The 22,083-nt window shown below is 40.2% G+C and overlaps 1 protein-coding gene across 9 annotated transcripts in view; it reads left to right on the top strand.

The window, feature by feature from the left end:
- ESRRG (estrogen related receptor gamma) overlaps positions 1-22,083 on the top strand; it is a 408,336-nt gene that overhangs the window by 29,565 nt on the left and 356,688 nt on the right. For 2 of the 9 annotated variants that reach the window (XM_074897220.1, XM_074897219.1), the window contains exon 1: positions 692-789. The exons of 6 other annotated variants lie outside the window; for them this stretch is intronic. In XM_074897220.1, the coding sequence (XP_074753321.1) occupies positions 692-789 (98 nt within the window). Of the gene's footprint in view, positions 1-691; positions 790-22,083 lie in introns of those variants that run through there. One more of the 9 variants, XM_074897228.1, reaches the window with a different exon arrangement.

Below are 22,083 nucleotides of genomic sequence, written 5' to 3'. Positions count from 1 at the left end.
GGGTCTAGATAAGATATTAAACGAAGGAATCAGCCCCCTCCCATCCCAAAATCTTTTGACTTGTAATCCGTATCAGAAAAAAAAAGCGCTGAGAAGTGGTTGAGTGATGCAAGGCAGGCTCGGGATGAATTTAGGATAAACAGGATGCCTATTGCACTTAATTTAGCAATTCTAAGGCAGAAAATGCTTTTGAGTGCAGCTTACAGCTTCTCATCTGCAAATGCCACAATCAAGACAAAGCAAAATATATTGTGGCGAATTCTGCAGTTCACAGTCGTGACACAGTCAAACCTCCTATTAAAGCGAGGGAGACTTCTGCTTGTATCACGACTGCCTAGGATGCAGGATTTCAGAGTGGCGTTAATAAAAATAATACAGTAAATATGCAGTTTCAGAAGTCCTGCAGGACATGCAGCAAACGCCGGTGATTCGAACTGGGTGAAGTTGTCAAAGGTTGCTTTGCTCTCCAGAGCCTGGCAGTAGCTCCACTGAAATGTGATGCCATTGGTTTTCAGCAAAGGTTTCTTTCTGCAGGGCTGCAAACAGAGATCAGCTGCTACTGTGTATACACAACTAGGGAGCAAATCAAGCAGCATATTTAAGCAGCCTTTTTAACCTGAGACTTTCCAAGATTTCTTCTTCACGCAGGAAGTTTCCTTTATATTGTCAGCTGTAGCACTTTGCTCATGTAATGAGATCAGAGCTAGGATCACTGCTGCACAGTAGAAAGACTTCCTTAAGACATTTGTCCTTGAAACTGCACCAAACTCTTGGAAGAACCCAGAACCTGTAAGTATGTATGATATAGGCAACAATAGCACGGTGCAAAGCTGCAATCAACCATTATACAATATCCGATTAGCAGGGCAGGAGGGATTTTTTTTTTTTTTTTTTAATGTTATGTTACATTCATTTTCAATTTGTTCTAAGGAAACAAATCAATTCGGGCTTCTGATACAGTGACTTTGCAGTAGATGAGCTAGTAGTAATATGTTTGATTTAACTATTTGTTGCTCTCATGTAGCTTGTGGGACAATTATTATAGCCATCAAACTATAGAGAACTTTTCTTATGTTTTTAGGCATTTTAAAGGGTTTGGGGATCCATCTTGCAAATAAGTTTTTGCTTTGCTTTTTGATTTTGGCAACCCCACCCTACGCCAAACTATAAATAACAGGGCAAACGGAATTAGTGTGTATTGTTCTTAGGTAGCAATAAAATATATTTGTTTGCAGGCTTAATTTTGTCATTAACAACGTTGCACTGTTTGAGGTGTTTTTTGTCTTAATTGAATTCTACTCAAGGCTGTCTATTTTGTGTTTTACTATCTTGTCTGTGTCTGTTTAAGTTACTTTGCCGGGACTGCAGTCTGGTTAAACCTGTATTTAAGCACTATTTATATTCCAAGCACATTTCTGGTAAAATAAGTGTTTGAGATTTTTTTTTTTTAAAGCCTTAAACAGTATAGTTTTATTAGCAGTGAGTGCCAGAGAAGGCACAACATGGATGAATGTCAGACATAGACCACATAACCTAAGTCTTCCGTGCACTAAGTCTGATCCGAACGTGTCCACTTTTGCGACTGCAACTAATAAAAGCCTTGAGCTCCCTTTCAATAAATTTTTCATACACAACGATACTTCTGTTTATCAGATTAATTTCTCTCAGGTTAGCCTGATTGATAGCTGGATTGTGGTTTCTTAAGAGCTTTCTCCATGAAACCCCACCGAAGAGCTGCATTCCATTTAACCAGTGAATGTAAAAACTGGTAACCATGGATTCAGCCACCACTAACTGTCGAGAGCAATGACTTGTTGTAAACAATACAAATGAGCCAGGATAGCAGAAGCAACCAGACATGAAATGATTTTAATAGAAATTACGGTAAAGGTCATGTGATACTGTATCGGCTTGAATTCAGTGTTAAAGGGAAAGTATTTCAGTTTTTTCAGGTTTGATTTAAATTGCACATCTCCACTAGCTTCATGTTTGCGTAAGACCCCTGGAAGGGAAAATGAAGCAGTTCTTTGGAAATGCCTCTGCTTAATTGCATGTTGTGACTTAGGCCCTGATCCTGAAAATGTAGGAATAGCTCTAATCAGTGGGATTATTCACGTACTTAAAATTAAGTGTGTTTGCAGGATTGAGGCCTTTCTGGATAAGTTAGTAAGAAAAAAAAAATTGTATTCTGAGGAAATAATAACCTGTCACTGAAGATAAATAATGGAAATGCAAGTTTTACTACTGTTGTGTGGTTTGGTTGGAGATATTTGTTTGCGTGCTTTGGTAACATGAAAACAAGTTATATTTATCCCTTCGTTTTTAAATGTTATGACTTTCATTTCTCATCCACCATTCCTCAAATCCTCTTCTTAATTTATAGTCTCTCCTTTGGAGAACTGGTAAACCATAGTGTCAGCTATTATAATACAGCATGATGATAGGCACATGCAGATCGCATGAGCAGTCGTGTGTCCTATCTCAGGAATTTCCATCCCTACAAAATCTTTGCTGACTCCCAGCTGTCACATGGCTGTCACTCACAAATTCTGACCATAATCAAATTCTCCCCGGGCATGCGCTCACCAAACCCCTCTACGTACATGTAGACGCAGGCACCAATGCCTCTGCTTAAGCACTTTCTTTGCGTAAATGGGTCTCTTCCCCCAAGCCTGCTGCATTCCACTGATGTTTCTCCCTTAATTTGTTCCTGGGTGCTACTTTGTGCTTTGTAAGGAGGAACCTGGAATGGGAATAGTAGTCAATAAGAAATGGAAACAAAAATAACTTTGCACTTTATCTGATATAACAAATCAAATCAGTGTGAATCTAAATTCACAACTTTCATGGCCCCCTTAAATGTCTCATAACAAATTAACCCTTACTGTTCTGTGGACAGCACTGTCACCTTGCAGGGTACTGACTTACCATTGCTTCTATTTTACTTGTCGTAACCTTTATATTATATGGAAAACTTATATTATAAGAGTCCTAGACTGGAAGTTTGGTTATTTCTATATCTCTAGGTTATTTCTGTATTTCATCGATGCCACATATATCTATGTTGTTTTATCAGTAATTATGATTTATATATTTTACAACCAGAAGTATTTCAATTTCTCATCGGTCTGTTACAGCTGACCAGTCTCTGTCAAGCACAGGTCGCAACTAAAATGCATAGGTAGATACAGGACAAATCCTGCTTTCTCTATTCTTCTGAGCTGCCCTGCCAGACAGAGGGGCTGATTGCCTGTGTGAGTCGGGAAGGTAAGATTTAGCTTATACGTAGATTAACAGCAGGCAAAAATAGACTGACTTCTTTTGAGAAGTAAAAGGAAAGCACTTAAACAGAAATATCTGAAAACAAATATGCCAAATTGCAAAACAGTTTCTCTTGTTTGTTGTCGGTGTTAAGCGTGTATTGGGGTACTCCTGTAAATCAGACCTATAAGTATATTAACACTTTACCAAAAAGGATGAGATGGCTGCACAGAAAAGATACCACCTTGGCTCTGCGTACATATCCTGGGATGAATCCAGAACTGAAAGTAAAATGCAGGTGAAAGCACAGTGAGACTTGAGACCAATATCCAAGTAAATTGGGGAAACAGCACTGGCCTCCTTACCATGAGCTCATTATAAAGCATTAGTAATTCCCACACTGCTTGAAAACCAGGCGGGGGACGTTTGAATCATTGTGCCTGGCAGAAGAAACCAAGTTTCAGTCTGGAGAGATAATGCAGTGTTCAGGAAGGAAGGAGTGCACTGTGGTCCCAAGGACTTCACTGGCATCTTTACAATCTTTGACATACGTGCTTGTCTACTCTCCTGTATTTTGCATCAGATACTGATTGTGTAATGCAAAACTTGCAGGAGTTAGTGGGTGAGCTGCCAGAACTCTCTGCCCATCTGCAGGTAGGAACAACTGGGAGGCAAGTCCCCTTGTTCCTCTCTTAGTTTATAACGTTCAAGTGCTGGTTGATGGGCAATTGCAGGAGACTTAGACCAGAATTCTCATTTGAAGCAGAGCTCTGTGAAGATGCATTTGACTCCCTAAAATAGAGACCTCAGTGTTTTACCCGTATAGAAATCTCAGTGTGTGCAGTCAGGCAAATGTTGCAGTGCATGCTTGGGGACCAGCAGAAATATTTACCATTAAAATAATGAGTAATAATTAATGATATCTCCCTTGTAAACACAGTAATATAGAATAATAACAAAAAGTTGTATTTTATAATCGTAATTCTAATTACTGCTTCTATGCAAAGACCACTTTTGTCAATTAGATATTTTTTGTGTATGAAAATTTCATATCGGGAAGTCCTGTGGACTACATTTGAGTGGTGTAAGTGCAGGCATCTTTAAAAAAACCAAAGACAGTCTTGATATGGAGGTATCAGGTGTAGGGAATATAGGCTAAACTGTTATTCACTTCTATTCACACTTTATTCATGGTTGAGATAGTCAACAGCACTGCAGATAAGTGAGAAATAAATTGGTAGCTTCTGTCAGGTGGACTCCTGGCTATCAGGAACTGGACTGAAACTACGTAATTTCATGGAGCATGGCAAACTACTTGGTCACTGAATGACAGAATATTGGTCTTTGAATTATTAACTCTATGTAAGCATTACAGCGTTTTATAAATTTCTGCTCCTTTCTAGTTTTACCTCTTAGCTGGTGTGGGTAAGTTAAGTTTTTTTGAGGACTCCTGTAGTCATTTTGTCTTTTGAACGTTTCCAAATGTACTTCTTTCCATGGGCTATTGAAGACCCATGATTTATGGGTTCTAATGTTCTCCAGGTCAGCAAAACTGTCATGAGGTCTAAAGACAGGACTGTGATCTGTATCAGCTGCATTAACTTTCCATTAACTTTCCATGACTAGAAATACGTCTTTGATTATTCTGTATTATTCCTTTGTACAAAATAAGGTCGTTCTCTGTGTATTTTAGTTTTAACAGAACCAGACTGTCACTGACCATCAGCTTTTGCATGCATAGACTCTCTTCTTCCTGGCAAGGCTTTAGGCCCAGATCCACAAAAGGATTAGATGCCTTAAGTGGGACTTAAGTGGGATTTAGGCATTGAAAGCCCAAACTGAGATCCTCGATATCCCCACTGAACTGCCACCTAACCTTAGAGGTTGCCTAACCTGCGTGAGTGCCTGTGTTTTCAATATCCAGCTTTCCCAGGTGGCCAAAGATCTGCCTTGGATGTTCTCAAGCACTTCCATCCTGACAAGGTTGAGCCTCTCTGCTCCCGTCTTTCCCCCCATGTCTTGACAGACTTCAGAAAGCATGAGCTCCTCTTGCAAAACGGTGGATTTCTGTGTGTGATGTATCTCACTCTCCAGCTGTGTCCTTGAAAAAAAGGACCCTCCAGTAGGTTCCTTTCAGGAGCAGCCTGGGAACCTTGAAAAAGATATCAAAACTCAGAAATTTGAGTATCACTGCTCAAACATGTAGGCCCTAGAGAAGAAGTGGGACTTCAGATCTATGTGGCCTTCGTTGTCTCCTACTGGCAGTATCAGACTGCTCTCTGCTTGGTGATGGCTGCTTGTGAATTTGCTGGCACAGCACAAAGACACAGGGGTACCTAATAAGAGGTCTGAGGGCTCCATCGCATGAGCAGAGCAGCTGGAAGTTGGGTGCTGGGATGTGAAACTGAAAAACATCCTAAAGGAACCCCATTTTGTACTTGTTCTTCCTTCCAACTCACATACCCGCAGCAACAACAAACTAGAGGTTTTCTTGCAGAATCCAGGCCCTGGTGTTTTGTAGCAGCAGTTTTGTGGGGAAGCAATTTTGGGGAGGAAGAACTCCTTTCTGCAAGAAGTCACTTAGGATTTCACCTGACTCTGTGATATATGGTGCATGTTTTGTTTTTTGAAAGCCAGACTTATTGGTGTGTTCCACATGTGCACCCAGAAATAATAATCCGTTTTTTAGGGCTTCAGTCTCAAGAATTTCTGGAGCTGTGGCTGGATTGATAGCTGCCTTGCTCTGCAGAGGCCAAAGCAAATAATGTCTTGTTAGTAGCTGAGTAAGTGGTCCTGTGCCATCACTTATTTCTCAGCTGTACTCGTGACATTTCATGTGTTCTCAGCCATGTCTGTTGTTTGTTTAAATCCTGCTCAGCTCCTTGATTTATCAGTTTTCTGTAGACTTTTGTTCGAGTAGTCCCAAATGCTATCCTATTTCAAATAGATGCATCCTTATCAGCAAATAGTCTTTCATCAATAACTTTAACTCTTTCACAGAACTCTGCATACATTCACTCTGACCTTCTATTTTTTAAAATATTGGATTGCGGGGGGGGGGGGGGGGGGGGGGGAAGTATTTAGGAAATCTGTTAGAATTTCTACTGAATCATTCCCTTTTTTTATGCTAAAGCTGTACAGGCATTTGCCTGTACCTAATAGATAAGAGCAATTTAAAAATTTTTTTTTCTTTTTCCTCCTGAGAGAACTTCTCAGGGAATTCCTAATTTTCTAATTTGTCAAATACAGCTAGACTGTGTGCAACCTTAATATTATTTATTGCTGATTGTGATTCATGTAGACATGTAAAATCCTGAAAACCACAACATGGAACATAAGACAGCCTAGAAACTGTACAAGCACAAAAAAAGATATACTCTTCAAAAATTTAAAAACTACAATCATAAAAAGCCTACATATAGTGAATAAACTTAACATATAATAACAAGTGCTCTGTGTGTTCCTTACAAAACCTAGTTCTGTTTATATTGAGGAAGTTAAAATTTGTAGGACAGTCTATGATAATGACATCTTAATAGCTAAGAATATTATTCATGTATTTTTAAAACTGATACAGGGAGATCTGTTATTTCAGTGGGGAGTATGTGTTATAAATTAACCTGTAACTTTCAATCCACTAACTTTGTGTTTTCAGAATAGCATGCTTGAATTATTATACATTTATTTTGATATTTTAATACATACAAAACATTGGCTCCTAAGCACATCTTTCATCATTTCATTTGTAATTTTGAATTATTTGTCACATAATCTCACCGTGGCATTTCAAGGACAGTTTCATAAAACTTGTTAGGAGCAGTCTTGTGAGTGTTCCTGTCTTGCTGTTTTACCTCTTTCTTTCACTGCAGAATATCTGCTGCTGGACTTCTATGAAGACACTAACATGTTATAGTGAGTGATAAAACAGAGCACAAATTAGATATAGCACAGTAAGGTGATATAAAGAAACCCATTACTGGGCCAGTAGCAGGGGAGAGCCAGTATTGTGAGTGTTAAATCATCATACATAATGAATGTATGGCTATTGTATGGAACCAATTTTAGGTATAGGAAGTTCAGCAAATATTGAGCCTTGGTGGTTGCCAGATCACTTGCGTGCTTGCTAAATCCTATATACAGTGCTTCCGTTTGCTAGGTTACTCATTGAGCTTTTAATAGTCAACTTAATTTTAGTTAAGGTTCAGTTTAGTAACTCTCGCAATTAGTGGAAAATATTGCCAGCATTCATCTGGTAAACCATATTACATACAATATGCACACGCACGGTACATGCAGAGGTAAAAGATAACAGATCGATTCTGATGGATCCCATCGTGACTAGCTTTTAAGGATAAATTACAGAACCTTTTAATTATTGGGGGTAACCTTGCAGAAAATTGAATCTTGAGTTTGCATGTAGGAGGAAGTTTGGTCTCCCTTGCTCACCATTGTTTCCCAATACTGAGAGCAGCTCCATGCGCTGGGGTCCCCAGTTACCTGTCAGGCTGCAGGCTTCACGTCAGCACCGGTGACGTGCTGCTGCTGAGGTGGGTTGAGAGCTGTCGTAAAAGCGAGAGGTCTTATTTTCGGGGCAAGCTTCTGAGCCTTGTCTTTCTTATTTACTTTGTCTCTCTGAAAGCAGCTGAGGTACAGGAGGTAAGTCTGCTGCTTGACTCTTTTAAGACATTTTTATGGGTTGTTTTATGGGTGCGGGTAAGGGACTACAGGTGAGATTTTTTTTGCCCTCATATAAAATGGAGATAAGACTTCAGCCAGCCAGGTAGCGTCCTGTGAAATGAAATACTGGGGACAATAACCGTAACTAGGGATTAACTTGGAAATAAAGGCAAAGGTACAACAACCAAATGCAGCAAGAGGGTGTTTTTTTTTCTCTTTTGCCAACTAAATAGGCTAAAATGTATGTGTCTGGCTGATGTTGCTGGAAAACGCAGGCCTGTATGTTCCCACAGGACACTACAAGGACAGTTAGAGCAGTGTATTGCCCTGTCAACAGTGCTCATGTCTGAACTAGGATTTCTCAGATTCATCGATACCCAAAACGCAGGTCTCTGAGAAAATAAGTAGCAATTGTATACTAGAGGAAGCACAAGGGCACATGCTGTCTTTATCATAATTGTGCCCTTGCTCAGAAGTAAGTGTTGGTTGCTTCTGTGTTGGGTGAAATTCAGGAGTGCATGTGCCAATTCAGCCCACTGGGCTACATGTCACTGCCTTGAAACTGTCTTGTGTGTGCAGGGTCCTACCACAGTTAGAAATACACCGATTTAAGTAAAGGTAATGATATTTTTTTGCCATAGAAACCTAATGTAGAAAAGGTGAGACTGGTGATAGGTCCCTATTAAGTTGAGTGAAGAACAGGCAGCAGAGAACTCTGATTTATAGGAGGATGTAGGTAAGTGAGGATCTTTGCATATGAAATCATTCTCCAGCTGTATGGAAAAGCACACAGGATAAACTCTTGGCTTTGCTGTGATCAGTGGGAAGCAGCCTCGATATTGTTGTAGATTCTGTATACTCCTGCAGTGCTCTTCTCACCAGTGACAAAAACCCCAATACAGACTTCAGCAGAATCCTCACTGTCACGTTAGGTCTGATCTTTACAGGAAAGGTATCACTGTTAGTAATAGTATGGCATAAAAAAATACTCCGAAGACAGGGTTTTTAAAACTTTGTATTTTATATTTTGACCCTGTTGAGTGATATCAGCATAGAAATGTTAATGTCTTTGGGGCTTTTTGCAAAGCAGGGCAAGAATGTTGGGTTTTCTCCCAGTTTTTCCACTTATAGGAAACTGAAGATCAAGATTTCAGGTGCTAATCATAAGAGGCCTCGAAAAAGGAAAAACAGGAATACCTACCTTGTAGAAATATTTGTTTGTAAAGTATGTGAACTCCTTGACAGAGAGGAGCCATAAGAAATTCCAGGTTGTTAGTCCTCTGTGACAGAAGTCTGTATTTAGGCTTCTGTTTGTCTCCTTTATTTATAACAAAACCTTTTAATATAATTTCCAAGACATTCAGTTATCAGAAACGATGTGATAATGAGGACAGAGGATAGGTCACGAGTCTGCAAATATGTGTGAGGAGATGGTGAGCTTAACCTACCAGGTGAAAGAAAGGTTAGTATAGCAACTGCATGAACACTTCAAAGCATGCACCTAGTTTGCTGTGCTAACTTAATTATCCCTGCTAAAGATATGTTTGACAAACATATCTATAGCCCAGATACTGTTACTTCTCAGTGGGAAATAGCAGAAGGCTTCTGTTTGGTTGCCAGTTGACCAAATCCTTCCTTCTACTTCCTCGCATTACTCTTTTCAAGGACTTTCTCTGCCTCTTTGCTTATTTCATGAAAAGAAACTTACCCCTTTCTTTTTAACGGTGAAAAATACTGTAAGATGGGGAATGATGCAGCCTGATGGGATGGGTGTATAATGATTTTTTAAGCAAGTCTGATGAGGATTTAGTCCTATTTTAATCAAATACTGCCTGAGCCAACCAAAAATAAGCTTTTATCACTCATGCTGAATCAAGCATATTCTGGTGTCAGCACTATTTCTCAGCAAGCATCTTGTGTCCTCCGTGTAATACTACAGGGTGTTTTTGAGCATCCCAGTGTTGTTGACTTTCTCCACAAACAGTGTGATCTGAAATGTAAAGAGGCAGGATTACCCCAGCACTTCCCATTGCACAGAAATGCAAGCCAGTGCCCTGTTCTTTGACACTAAAACATGGCCTGCTGTTGGCAAGCTGTGGGCTTTCATAGGCAAAGACTGTGGGGAACTTTTCAGCTTTTTAGTCTTTCTGCTCTGTAAAGTCTGTTACACAGGGAGGCAGTTTTTAAACGTGGTCATTTTTAATTCCCATCCCTGGAGTTTGGCTGATGGATTGGGAGTGCAGAGGATGGGAGTGAGTTGAAAATACAAGCTGAAAACACAGGATGTATACATACATTAAAATGGAGCAAAACAAAAATAAACGAACCTAGGTGAACACAGAGGGGATCTGTTTTAGGGCCACTCAATGCCTGTTTTAGATGGCCTGTGGTGAAAAACATTAGCTTAAAAAGGTGCTATTTATGTCTCCTTTGAACTGAGTTTACACAAACTCACTCATTAGCCAGCAGTTCTAACTGGAGAGACTGGAGATAAAATTTTGGTAGATTTTTTTCTTTTTGTTCTGAACAATACTATTTTCATTGCAAAACTTTAAAAAAAAAAAAAAAGGCGCTTTGTCATGCATTCTTTTTCATACCCAATTTATATTAGCTACCTCCCTTGCTCAGAAGCCCATAGGCACTGATGTATGCTCAATATCATGTGTCTAACAAAGACTTAAAAATCAGAAATGTGGTTTCATAAGTGTAAATCTGGAATTTATCTGCTGCCTTTTGAGGTGTTACTGTGGATTCCCATTTTTATAGCAAGGATCCAAACTTGTTTATTGACAGAGTAGTTTTCTGGTTTGAGAATTCAGGTAAACATTGGTATGTTTTATCGAGTCACTTTGCTCTCCATACTGATTTTGACAAGTCACACCGAAAGTAACACTTTGAGCTCCAAATTTTTATTTGTTCCATGTTGGCCATTTGAATTTTGTTATGAAACCCTACTTCTGTGATAATTTCTGCAAGCTTGTCTCTTTTGGAAGAAAGTATTCACTTTTCCCTATTTCTAGCAAACTCTTCACGGTTTTCTCTTTGTTTCCTCCTATCATAATAATTTTTATTTTGTCTTGATGATCGTTAAATCTATTTTTTCCTTTTTACATGGAAGACAATAAAAGTTTTGAGAAGAGGCATTTATAGTCTGATTATCGTCTGCTTTCCTACTGTAAAAAGGAGGATTACATCTTACATGAAGTATTACTTATGTGTCTAGTAGTAGTGAGAGTAGCATAGGTGCATTGTGAGCTATTATTTTTAAACACAAAGTGTTTGAAACAAGATATTAAAAGCAATCAGTGTATAGAAAATGAAGGAAGAACTATTCCTTTGGTGCATGTATACACCTTTCCACGGCAACTGTAAGAGAAGTGTGCTCATGCCTGGAGGCAGTGATGTAGTCTAATGGAAAGAGCAAATGCTTGGGAGTCAGGGGGTGTGTTGCATTCTGGCTCTTCCCCAGTCTGCACACCTTTGTAAAATATTTTGAGATTTCTGGATTAAAAGCACTATAAAAGAGCTAAGTGTTATTTAAGCCTGCTTAGTTAGACAGTAGGCTTTAGTCTGTATTATTTTATGGTTTGTGTGTTACATGAATAAAATGCCTTTTGTTCTTGGGCACTGGCTCTTTCCTTCAGCCTTTTTTTTTCTGGCTTGATCACATTATTGTGTGGTAAAGCATACAGCAGCTACTGGTGCAATAAGGAGATGCATAAATACCAAACATATTGCACTGTGAACAACTAGTTTTTTGGACACCTCTGGAAGAGCACTGACCCTCTCGGTGTGTTACTGTGAGGAGATGACAGGTAGACACTGTCCCATGATTGTCCATGTAGCTGGTAGATACTTCTTCGGTGTCCTGCCATGGGCTCCCTATCCCGTTCTGCTAAAAGGCCACTCTGTCCTCTCTAAATGGTGACAGGATGCTAATGGGTAGTTTCAGAGCCCCAACAATGACAGATCTGTATTTATGGCTTAGTATAGTATATTAGTATATGTGCCACTTAAAAACAACCTCTAGGGCAGGACTTCCAAACTGCTACCATCACAGAAAGATCTTTCCTGCTGTGCAATGTTACGGCTGCAGCAGACCCCTCTTCCCTGCCGGACTATGTGCAGAAGACCCTGTATAGCAGTTCAAGCAGCACTTGCTGCCCAAATACTTGTGTTGCCCTTTCCTCTGCAATGAGGGCAGCAGTCTGGATTTCACCACATCGATATATAAAAGCTCACTTACTACAAGAAACGTGCAGTGTAGCTGGAGAAGCTTGCTCTAAAAAAACGTCTGTAACTGCAAGTGAAGATTTCTAAAAGCGGATTGCTAATCTGGAAAAATTGTATGTATTGTGCTAAAGGAAGTCTCTGAGCTGCAAATAGATGAATGTTGGGAAGAGTAGTCTGGGGAATTGTCACTATACGCCTGCCCCATGACCTTCACTAAGCATCTGCTGTTTGCCATTGTCCCCAACAAGCCTATAAGCATAAGTGGCCCTTTGGTTTCACCTGCTGTGGCCGTTCTGCTAGATACAGCAGTACACAGATGACTGTGAATATGTATGTGTATGTATGCATGTGGATAGCTGAGTGGAGATATACTGTGGAATATATAGCAGTGCGGACATTGACTACATCTCTTCATAATCCCTTTTCTGACAGTTTTTCTTAGAGTTTTTTTTTTTTCTTGGTGTGGGTTTTTTTTTTTTTTTTTTTCCTGGCAGTGTATGAAAATGCTGTTGCCTACTTTGCCCTTGAGAGTCAAGCAAATTCAACAAGCTTACTTCTCTCTTGTTGCTCTTTGGGTGTCTTCTGTAACGAGAACTTGAAGTCCTGCAACTCTAGCTCTGTATTTGTAATTCAGTGTGTATGGTCACCAGAAGGCCATGGGGGTGTTATTATTATTATTTTGTTTAACTTACTTCTTGGCTAGTCCACAGCTGTAAAAATAAGGCCAGGCTGTGACAAAAAGAGATGACCTAAAACTGATGTTAAATAAATAGTCTCTTATTGCATCATAAATGGAGACTGGACCCTTGCAATTTTAATGTCTTACAGAGAGGGGATGACACTTCCCTTCGGTGTGGAATGTGAATGTCACCTTTGTGAATGGCAGAATATGATGTTACCCTGTGACATGGTGATTTCACCTGCTCGTTTTTAAAGGACTGTCCCACCTCTGAAGCCTGGGAGCTTCGAAATATGATTTTGTTTATTCAAAAACATAATTGTCTCCAAAATATCCTTGTCTAGAGTTTCTACAAAGTCTATAGAGGCTTGATGCATGATGGATTTTTTTTTTTTTATCAAGCACCTGCTTTCTTTGCCTAGCTCAGTTATTGCAGCAAGGTTGTTTTTACAGTACTAAGTGAGCAATATATTCCATATGCCACCAAGCTTTGTAAAGAATCCTGCTGATGACAATTTCACAGCTGCTGAGAAATAGGCCAAGCCTTCCCTATAAAGTGACAGTGAGGGAAAGAATATCTATTCCATTGGGACTGGCCATGCGTCCTCCCCAACTTCTTCCCTCTTGAAGGAAAATGCTAGCACTTCCAAACTATGTAACAACAGATGGTGGCAGAAACCGATTTCCACTGCAAAGCCATTTGGTCAGGAAGTATCAAAAAATGTTTTGGAATCGTGAAAATGAATTCTTGGCTGCAGGGCTACCATCAGCCTACTAGAAATGAGACACGAAGCAACTGCTTAACAAACCCAAGAGCCTGATTGGTCCTGAAAGAAATGGCTTTGGTCAAACATTTTAGAAGTTAAAACCTTTACATATGTAGGGTCTGAACTTCAGAAGTGTTCTGTGTATTATGGGTGTTATAAGAGTTAGGTTCTTAATTTCTGGACACTGATTGTTTGACCAACTACCAAGAAAGCAGCCTTCAAAATGTGCAGTATGACCTCGAGCTGAGACAAGCTTAATATAGCTCCTACTGGCCTAGTCAGGTGGAACCTTCCCTTTTGGCTCAGCCGATTTGCTGCCCACAGACCATGAAAGTCCCAGGGCTCTGGTAACATACAGGGACACAAAATTTATGCGGAAAGAGCACAGGCCACTCTACTGATGGGTTATGTCTAGTAAGTTGTGTGTGTCCGCGAGTTGCTGGACACAGCAGGTTCCTTTGGTGATTTCTGTAGCTGACCAAATGTGCCTCTTGGTAGAGCACTTTGAGAGATATAATGTGTTTCTTTTTAGAAAGTGCACCATAGATGTCTGTCTGTGCCATAACTCTCTGAAATAAACAGCAACATGTTTTTCCCTCCAGCATTTCCGTTGCGAGTCTTAGCTGCTCATATAGTGCCGTACATTGAAAATGGTTTGAGAGAACTTCCTGTAGATGTGGAACATAAACAATATTTGCCGAGCCATCTTGTTTTATCTATTCTGTTAGAAATGTATACCAAATTATACGGTAATGTCATGTTACCAGAAACACAGAGCAGATGGAAGTATCTTTCCACATATTGACTCATGTTACTCTGATGAAAGGAATTTGTTTCTCTCCTTCTGTCAAGCCTGCTAGCCTCTGGCAAAGGATGCAACCCTCAGCGAGGAGAACTTTACCAATAATGTTCAAGTGACCATCTGATTTAAATACACTATCATTGGCTGATATAGCTAGCCTGCATCAACAACTGTTTGGAGTAGCCAGTCCTATTTGTTATGTTTGTTTAAAGCAACAAAACCAAGTAGTGTTGTTCCAGGGTGAGGAGACCTCAGGGAATTAACTCTTGAGGAAGTAGGTATTCAGGTTTTATAAGGAAACCTTAAAGGCCCCACTATTGGGCCCTTTGGAGACTAATCCTTATAAAGCAAGTGCCAGATCTAGGTCTCTGACCTGTACTTTAATATAGTGGCACCCCCCACAACACAGGTTGTAAGTGCTGTGTATTAGCTACCAGAAATACTGTTTGCAAACCACCAGTGAAATCCTGACAAACAAAATCACTGTAGATATCCTGTGAGAAACTGAAAAGCAGATACCCTCTGTATTTATGTTTGTTATGAGTGGTATTTGACTTGATGAGAGCACAGTTCTCAGATTGAAAACACATGAAACTGAAGTCAAAGGGGAGTCAGTGTAATCATTAACTGACTTACCTTCTGGATGTGACAAGTAATGAACCAGTCTAAACTTGCCTGGAGCTTTCTTTGGGACAGTACCCACAGGGGAAACCCTTGTACGCTCAAGTGAAGCGTTATCAAATGGGCCCTCTATTTTCCCCCAAATGCCAGCTCTTTTCTGTCTTGTCTCTAACCACCTGAGGACATAGAACTGCTGATCTCAGCATCCCAGCCAACATTTGCATCTCAGGACTTGAGTACAGGATAGTAAAATCCCCAACGCAGCCTTTTTTACAAAAATTGCATATGCTTTTTGTTTGTTTCTTTTTTTCTTACTAGCTGCTCCCACAACCTGGGAAACAGCTTTATCTGCCCGGTTGCAAACCTCTTTAACCAGCATTTGGCTCTTTCCACTTCCTTACTTTGATTTGGATGACTGCCTGAAGCACCTGCTAATGGCCTGAAGCGTTCAAGCCGAAATTTGCAGTTTGTGTCCCACACGCACTCAGACTGTGCGTTACCTGCCTTCTGGAGCACCTGCTACACGGTTTGGGCCTGAGAGCCTGCTCTCCACCCGCTGACAGCAGCCCTCCTCACAACACCTGCCTCTCCTCAGCTTTCCCTTGCTCTCTCCCCTGCTCTCTGTTAACACGTGCTTCAGCTTTGCCTTGGCCTCCAAGGTAACATCTATGTTGTCCTGCTTGTTCTAATGCTGGAGTGAAGAATGCTTGAGCGAAGAATGGGGTTCCCCATGGGAACAAAGGTGATGCCAAGGTAAATCTGTCATTGTGGTCATCTTAAAACCTTCACCATGGCCTTCGCAGCAGACTTTTAAAATTTTTAAAGAAAGGTTTCATAGGGAAATTATAAACTGGGGCAGCTTGCTGAAACCAGCCTGTAGGTCAGTGGTGGTCAGAAGTCGAATGACAATTTGGTGTCGAGGAAATAAATGTAGGAAATGGCATTGCTATTTTATAGAGAAGGACCAAAAGAAACCTGAGAGAGCCAAGGAATGCTCCTCCTTTTCTCCTGATGCCTTTTGAAGATCTTTTGTATGCTTTTCCATGTGGTTGCTTCTGATGCCAAAACACAGGGTGGGCTGTTAGAATTAGCTCTATAGGCTGCATTTAAGGCATTGCCCTGGCCAGGGCCAATCCTAATGGAAGCTTTCAGAGGTAACAACTTCCGACAGGGAATTTTCTTTCCATTCTGTCTTGGGGAGCATTAGCTTTTCCCAGAATCTTGGTCTGTGCTGGGCGTATAATTCACATGGACTTTCCCTTTCCAAAATGTGTTTGTTTTCTCTGTTAGAAGAATGCTATTAACAGTTACAGAAGAAACTTACACATTGGCTTCCCGCCTGGGTATTTATGCCCATATTACCCACTGCTCCCTTTACTGGCAGGATCGTTCTCTTCCCCAACAAGCTATATTCCTTAATACAGCCACACAGTGCCCTCCACCAACCTTCCATGTTAGTGTTGTGTGGGGTTTCCCCCAGGAACCGAAGCATGTCCCTACGTGCCTGGGCTGCAAACCACGGTTTGTCTGCACCAGTGACATCTGCTCTTGCAGAACTGGGCAGGGCTCATTTTTTTTCCTCCTTGCTTTCCTTTGGTTGCCTCAAAATAACCCTAATTAATTTTGAGGAGAGTTTTAGTTTGCTCCCATGATGGGATTGCTCTTTGTGCGGATCTCTTGCATGCTATATTTAGGTAGGGTTTTTGGAACACCATGTGACCCGAATCAGATAACTTCTGAACTACTAATCATGTCTTTGACTCCTTCCATGGCTTTGGGGCATTTTACGGTTGTTTTCTTTCATACAGAATGAAAGATATACTCATCTAGCTTGCGAAAGCTGCTGCCAGGGTTAACAAATATTTAAGACATTGGTTTAAGCTAAATTTAATGTCATTATTTCTACTGTAGTCATAGTTTTATTGTTTCTTAGATGTTTAACTTCAGAAAATTATTCTTTACCATCTTAGTTTTTCTTAATGGATGAACCTCTTTCACCATTTTAAAAGAAAGAAACAAGTTTCTTCTCTGTTTGTAGATGAAAATAGGGCAGAGAGGAAAAACCTAAATGCCCTCATTTCCTGCCCCACACAAACTTTCTTTCTTTGTTTACTAGTTGGTTGGTCCATGTAGATGAAAAGCCCAAAATGTTGACCTGAACTATTTCCCCTCACTCTAGCTAGCTACGTCTCTTTTCTTAACAGGGGAAGTGAGTTAAAGCTTGTTTTTTTTCCTGATTCTTCAAGTTACGCAGCCTGGCTTGTATCCTGTCATCATCCACTGCTCAAGGCCACTCAAGCCCTGGAGGAAGCCAAGCTCCCTTTGGCTCCGCATCCAGCATGGCTGGGGTTTGGAACCTGTCATCCATTTCAAGGCATCATCTCTTTGTTGCTCATGTCCATAATTGCCGCTTTCTGTGTCTTGGCTACTTTTGCAGGGAGCTCTGGTACTGGCATTTCTTTTGTCTTTACCTTTTTTTTTTGCCCTGACCCCTTAAGGCCTTTTGATAGGCAACTGGATAAAAAGGCCTTTTTTGGCCTTCGGTAGTTCGAAAGGAGCTTGGTTTGAGCAGGTATTTAGTCAGATAAAGGATAGGAGAAATTATGGGAATACTTCTCATCCTTTTAGAAGTAGCGGACCGAGAGGAAGAGAATCCTTCCGTATTGCAAGGCAAATTTATTAAGTCTAATTATAAATAGTAGTTGCTTTTTCCTTTTTTCTTCTTTTTATATTTAAAAAATCCTTCAGAATTAAATCCTTTGCCCAAGTACTTATTCTTTTCCTCCTACAACAGCAGTAAAAAGAAAAATAATACATATAGCAAAAACCAGCTTTGAGAAGAAGGCATATAATGAAATATCTGCCAAAGACTCTGCAATATGTGTCTGTCAGAGAAAAAAAAAACTTTCTTATATTTGAATCTCTGAAATGTAACTGCACCAGACTAGTTGGGGAAAATTTGTTTGAAGATGTATTACGTTCCATGATCAAATGGAAAAAATGGCACCTGTCATCATATTTAGAAAACAGCTGGGTAACATGGCCAAGTGCCATAGCCTCTTTTCACATGGCCTTTATGCTGAAACTATACAAGCTCCATTCTCAGCAACTGGAGAAACCCTGTGCCTTTAAATGGTTACAGAAACATCTACTTAGGGGCCAGCTCTTGTTGCAGCAAAGCCTGCTTCTGATGCTTCTAATTAGCAGTTAATGGATTATACTTTACTTTTATAACCCACCCAGCAGGCACTTTTCTATAGTATTTTTCAGCTATTTTTGGTAGAAGATATATGCAATTGCGCTGCTCTTCATGCTTTCATTTTGAGCATGCAGAAAATATTAGAAATAAATCACTATCTGAGATTATTTTAGCACTCAAATGCTTAATTTAAATCTGATTAAGCATTTCCTAAATGTATTTTCTTTCATCTAATATCTTAGAAAAAACTGTAATGGGTTAATTGGCCTATCTGATCTAGACTTTGATGCAGAATCTCCTAGACATACATATTGTTAATTAAAATATTTATAAACCCAGTGGAAAGGCTGTTTTTTTTTAAAAAAAAAATGGCAAACAAGCTCCAATATGTATTCATTTAGGCAAAAATGTTTTTCCAGCTGAACACAGTACAGGTACATGCAGAAGCTTAGATTTTTCGGAAGTTAGATGGGCTTGTAGAAATGAATGATTTTTGTAGTTTGAATTAAAGTAGCAATGAGGTTAAGGATTAAGTATTTGCAATGCTATATCTGTGTGTCTGTGCGCATATATATGTATACACATGATATTTATGTAGTATGTATGTGCCAGAGTAAGTATACAAATCTGTGCATGTGCACATATATTTAGTTTAATAAAGAAATACATTTACATAGATTTTAATTGGAAGATTATACTGTTTTCCCCTCAGGGAATTAATTTTGGTGCCAGTTTCTAGCTGGAAACCTAGCTCACTGGTATTGCCTTTGAACCTGTTCTCTTCACTCAGGCCACACTTCCAGTAGGACAAGGTCTAACACTGGTTAGACTGGAACAGGAGGGGGAGCTCTCACCGCACCAGCCGGGAAAGGGGAGAATGAGGTACCCAAGCCAAGGGAAAGAGGGAGCGACCATCAGTTTGAGGTGTGCCTTCACTCTGCTCCTGCTTACTGTGGTCCCTTCACCTCAGTGGAGAACTGGGTTTCTCCAGTCCTTACTCACATCAGTAAAAAGGGTTTGGCTCAACTGATAAGCAATTCCAGGTTCTATCGATGGCTTGCGGCAAAGGAAGCACCACCTGCAAGGCTCCCAGTTTGAAAGCACATTTGTATTCTCATCCTGATGCAGCACTGTGCTTGCTAGCTACAAGATAGGCACTAAACTGGTACGATCATGTTTGTTGAAGGCAGTGAGTTCCAAAATGCCATCCAGAAAAAATGGGGAAACTGCTATTATAGAAGAAAAGGAAGGGGAGAAAAAGGAAGGATTGCATAGTGGTTATTATGTGAAATACCTCCCCCAATGTGATGGGGCAAGAGCAGTTTACTTTCGTCCTGGTTTTTGAGGAGGATGGGTTTGGGCTTTTCCTCTGTCATATAACATCTCAATGGAGAAGGAGGAGGAGGAGGAGGAGGAAGAGCCCTACTGTGCAGGAGCCAAAGACCTGTTTTTCCCCTGCCCCTCACAGCGCTTGCCTATGCTATAGGTGGGGAGTAGAAGGGTGTCTGCTGACCAGGGCAAGTCCCATCTTGTTCCTGGAGCAGGTCATCACTGTTTAATCCATTTCCCATTCCAGCTTTTTCAGGACAGTGTGGCAAGAGACTATCCCTTGCTTGAAGGAAGGCCATAGTCAAGCCTCTCTGAAATTATTTCATGTTTGCTCACTTGCAATCAGCCGAAGTTACTCTGACATGCTCAAATGTGCTGTTACATTTCCCTTAAGAAATAATGTGAAGATCAAGAGATTTCAGTATTAGACTTTTTTTCCCTAAAAAGAGAGGCCATATCCCCTTGAGTCTGTTAGAAGCTCTGCTTTCTCCCAGAGCTTTCACAGAGGTAATGTCCATCATTTTGCCTGCACTATCTCATCATAGTGTTTTATAAACATAAATTGCGGTTGCATGGACTGCAGACATAGCCTTCTGCCAACCTCTGTCTGAGGTGTTGGTCAAAGTATGTGGCTTCCTAGAGCTACATTTCTGACCTCCACACCAGAGTGGTGAAAGCAAGACAGAGACACCACCAGCTCAGTGTCAGCATTGCCCTCCCCAGTTTTATCCCATGGCAGTTTGGGCCAGGACAGGGTAAGCCAAGCTTTGCAGTAGGTGAGGTTATCAGGGAGAACTTCATCCAGAAGAGTAAGGCTCCTTCAAGCAGAGTTTGGTTTGAGTTCTCAGAAGGTCAATGTGGGAAGTTCCCATAAAAGTTCAATTTTGATTTTGGCAGCCAAGACAGATTCAGAAGTTTGGGGAACGTATTTTTTCTTCTTTTTAATTACATGAAATGCGGGAGACCTGTGAGTAGGGTATTTTTGGATAGCACCTTCAAATATACAGTATCATAGTAGGACAGCAAACTAAAAGTCTTATCAAATACTTTTTTTTTTTTAAAGTAAGAAATGTACTGACTGATAGTGGAAAGATTGGTGAAAAGCAGTATGCCTTTCTGCACAGAAATTCTGCTCTTGTGACTAAATTAAACATCACTGGTTGCTTTCATTTAGATGAACCCTTTTGGAAGTTCTTTTTTTAAAGCTAGCGGATTGGACTTCTAATTTTAACTCTTATGGTTTATAATTAGAAACATTTCCAAACTTGTTTACAAACACCTGCACTTGACAGCATGTGTCTGCAATTTTAGAAGGACTCACTTGTCACTTCCAATGGGGATTGAGAGGGCATCTGAGTTCTTTGTGTTTGTACAGTTTTTCAGGACGCTGGAGCAAAAGTGCATTTTTTAAAATAAGGTTACAAATATGTGATGTTTTGCGAGGGGGTTGTATGCACCTAATCAGCAAATATCTCTTCCTGGCTAGTTGTGGATTATTTCAAAGTCAGGAGGATTGTTAGTTAGTGGTCATTTGGAACAAGACTCAAACTGGCACCCAAAGGAGAAATTCCAGGAACTAATTTTAGCAGTTTGGTCTCTCAGCTGGAGAAGATGGTTTACAGGTTTTCTGTATTTATCTCTTATACAAACATGCTACTTTTTTGCCAGCTGTCCTCCAGAAGTTATTTAGAAAGAGTTTAAAATGACTTTTGAATAAATTGTTGTTTTTTCATACAAAGTTAGAATTAAATTGCTGAACGTACAGTGAAGCAACAGAGCATGGTTCCCTTGAGCCTGAGTAGGACGTGTGTGTTACACAAGTCTATGCAACTTGTTTGCAATGGGATGAATATCATACTATGTTACTCATTGGTCAAGTTTATAATCATGTTAGAGGTAATCAAAAGACTTTATAACAAAAAATCCTTTGTTTCCTCGATATGCTCTTTGCACCTGATTTTTAGCTGCATCACATAGGTTAACAATGTTGTTTATCAATTTCTAGTATAATAGGAAAGATTATCCTCACTAAAAATTGATGCTGTGTGGGAGGGTGGCAGGAAGAACCCTCCAAATATGCTTCAAGGGTACGGCTGAACCAGAGGTAGTCAAAGCAGACTTAAGCAGTAGTGGCATAAGGTGTCCTATTGATTGCTTTATGCTCTTGTTGTTACTAATTAGTATGAAAAAGTCCAGTTAATTAGACCAGCCTGTTTGGCTGTGTGTCCTCTACTGGGAACCATGGTCAACCTTAGAGAAACTCCAATATAGGAGAGGATAAGGAGGGAACGGAGCAAAATGGTTTTCATTTTCTGTTGTTTTGTTGTCCGAAAAAATCACGGACCTGCATCCAGATGAGGAATACATGTTCATGACAAAGGATCGTGTCCTCAGAGGTGCTTAGTCCCTATCAGTTTCACTGAGAGTTGATATAAATGGAATTAGGCACCTAAATACCTTTGTGTATGCTTGTTCTTTGAAGTTAAATCTGTAGTCCTCAGCCTCTATCTTGTGC

The sequence above is a fragment of the Athene noctua genome, chromosome 1, assembly GCF_965140245.1.
Source record: "Athene noctua chromosome 1, bAthNoc1.hap1.1, whole genome shotgun sequence".
Lineage (NCBI taxonomy): Eukaryota > Metazoa > Chordata > Aves > Strigiformes > Strigidae > Athene > Athene noctua.
The sequence above is the reverse complement of the archived record's forward strand: the minus strand, read 5'-3'. Positions and strand labels throughout refer to the sequence as shown.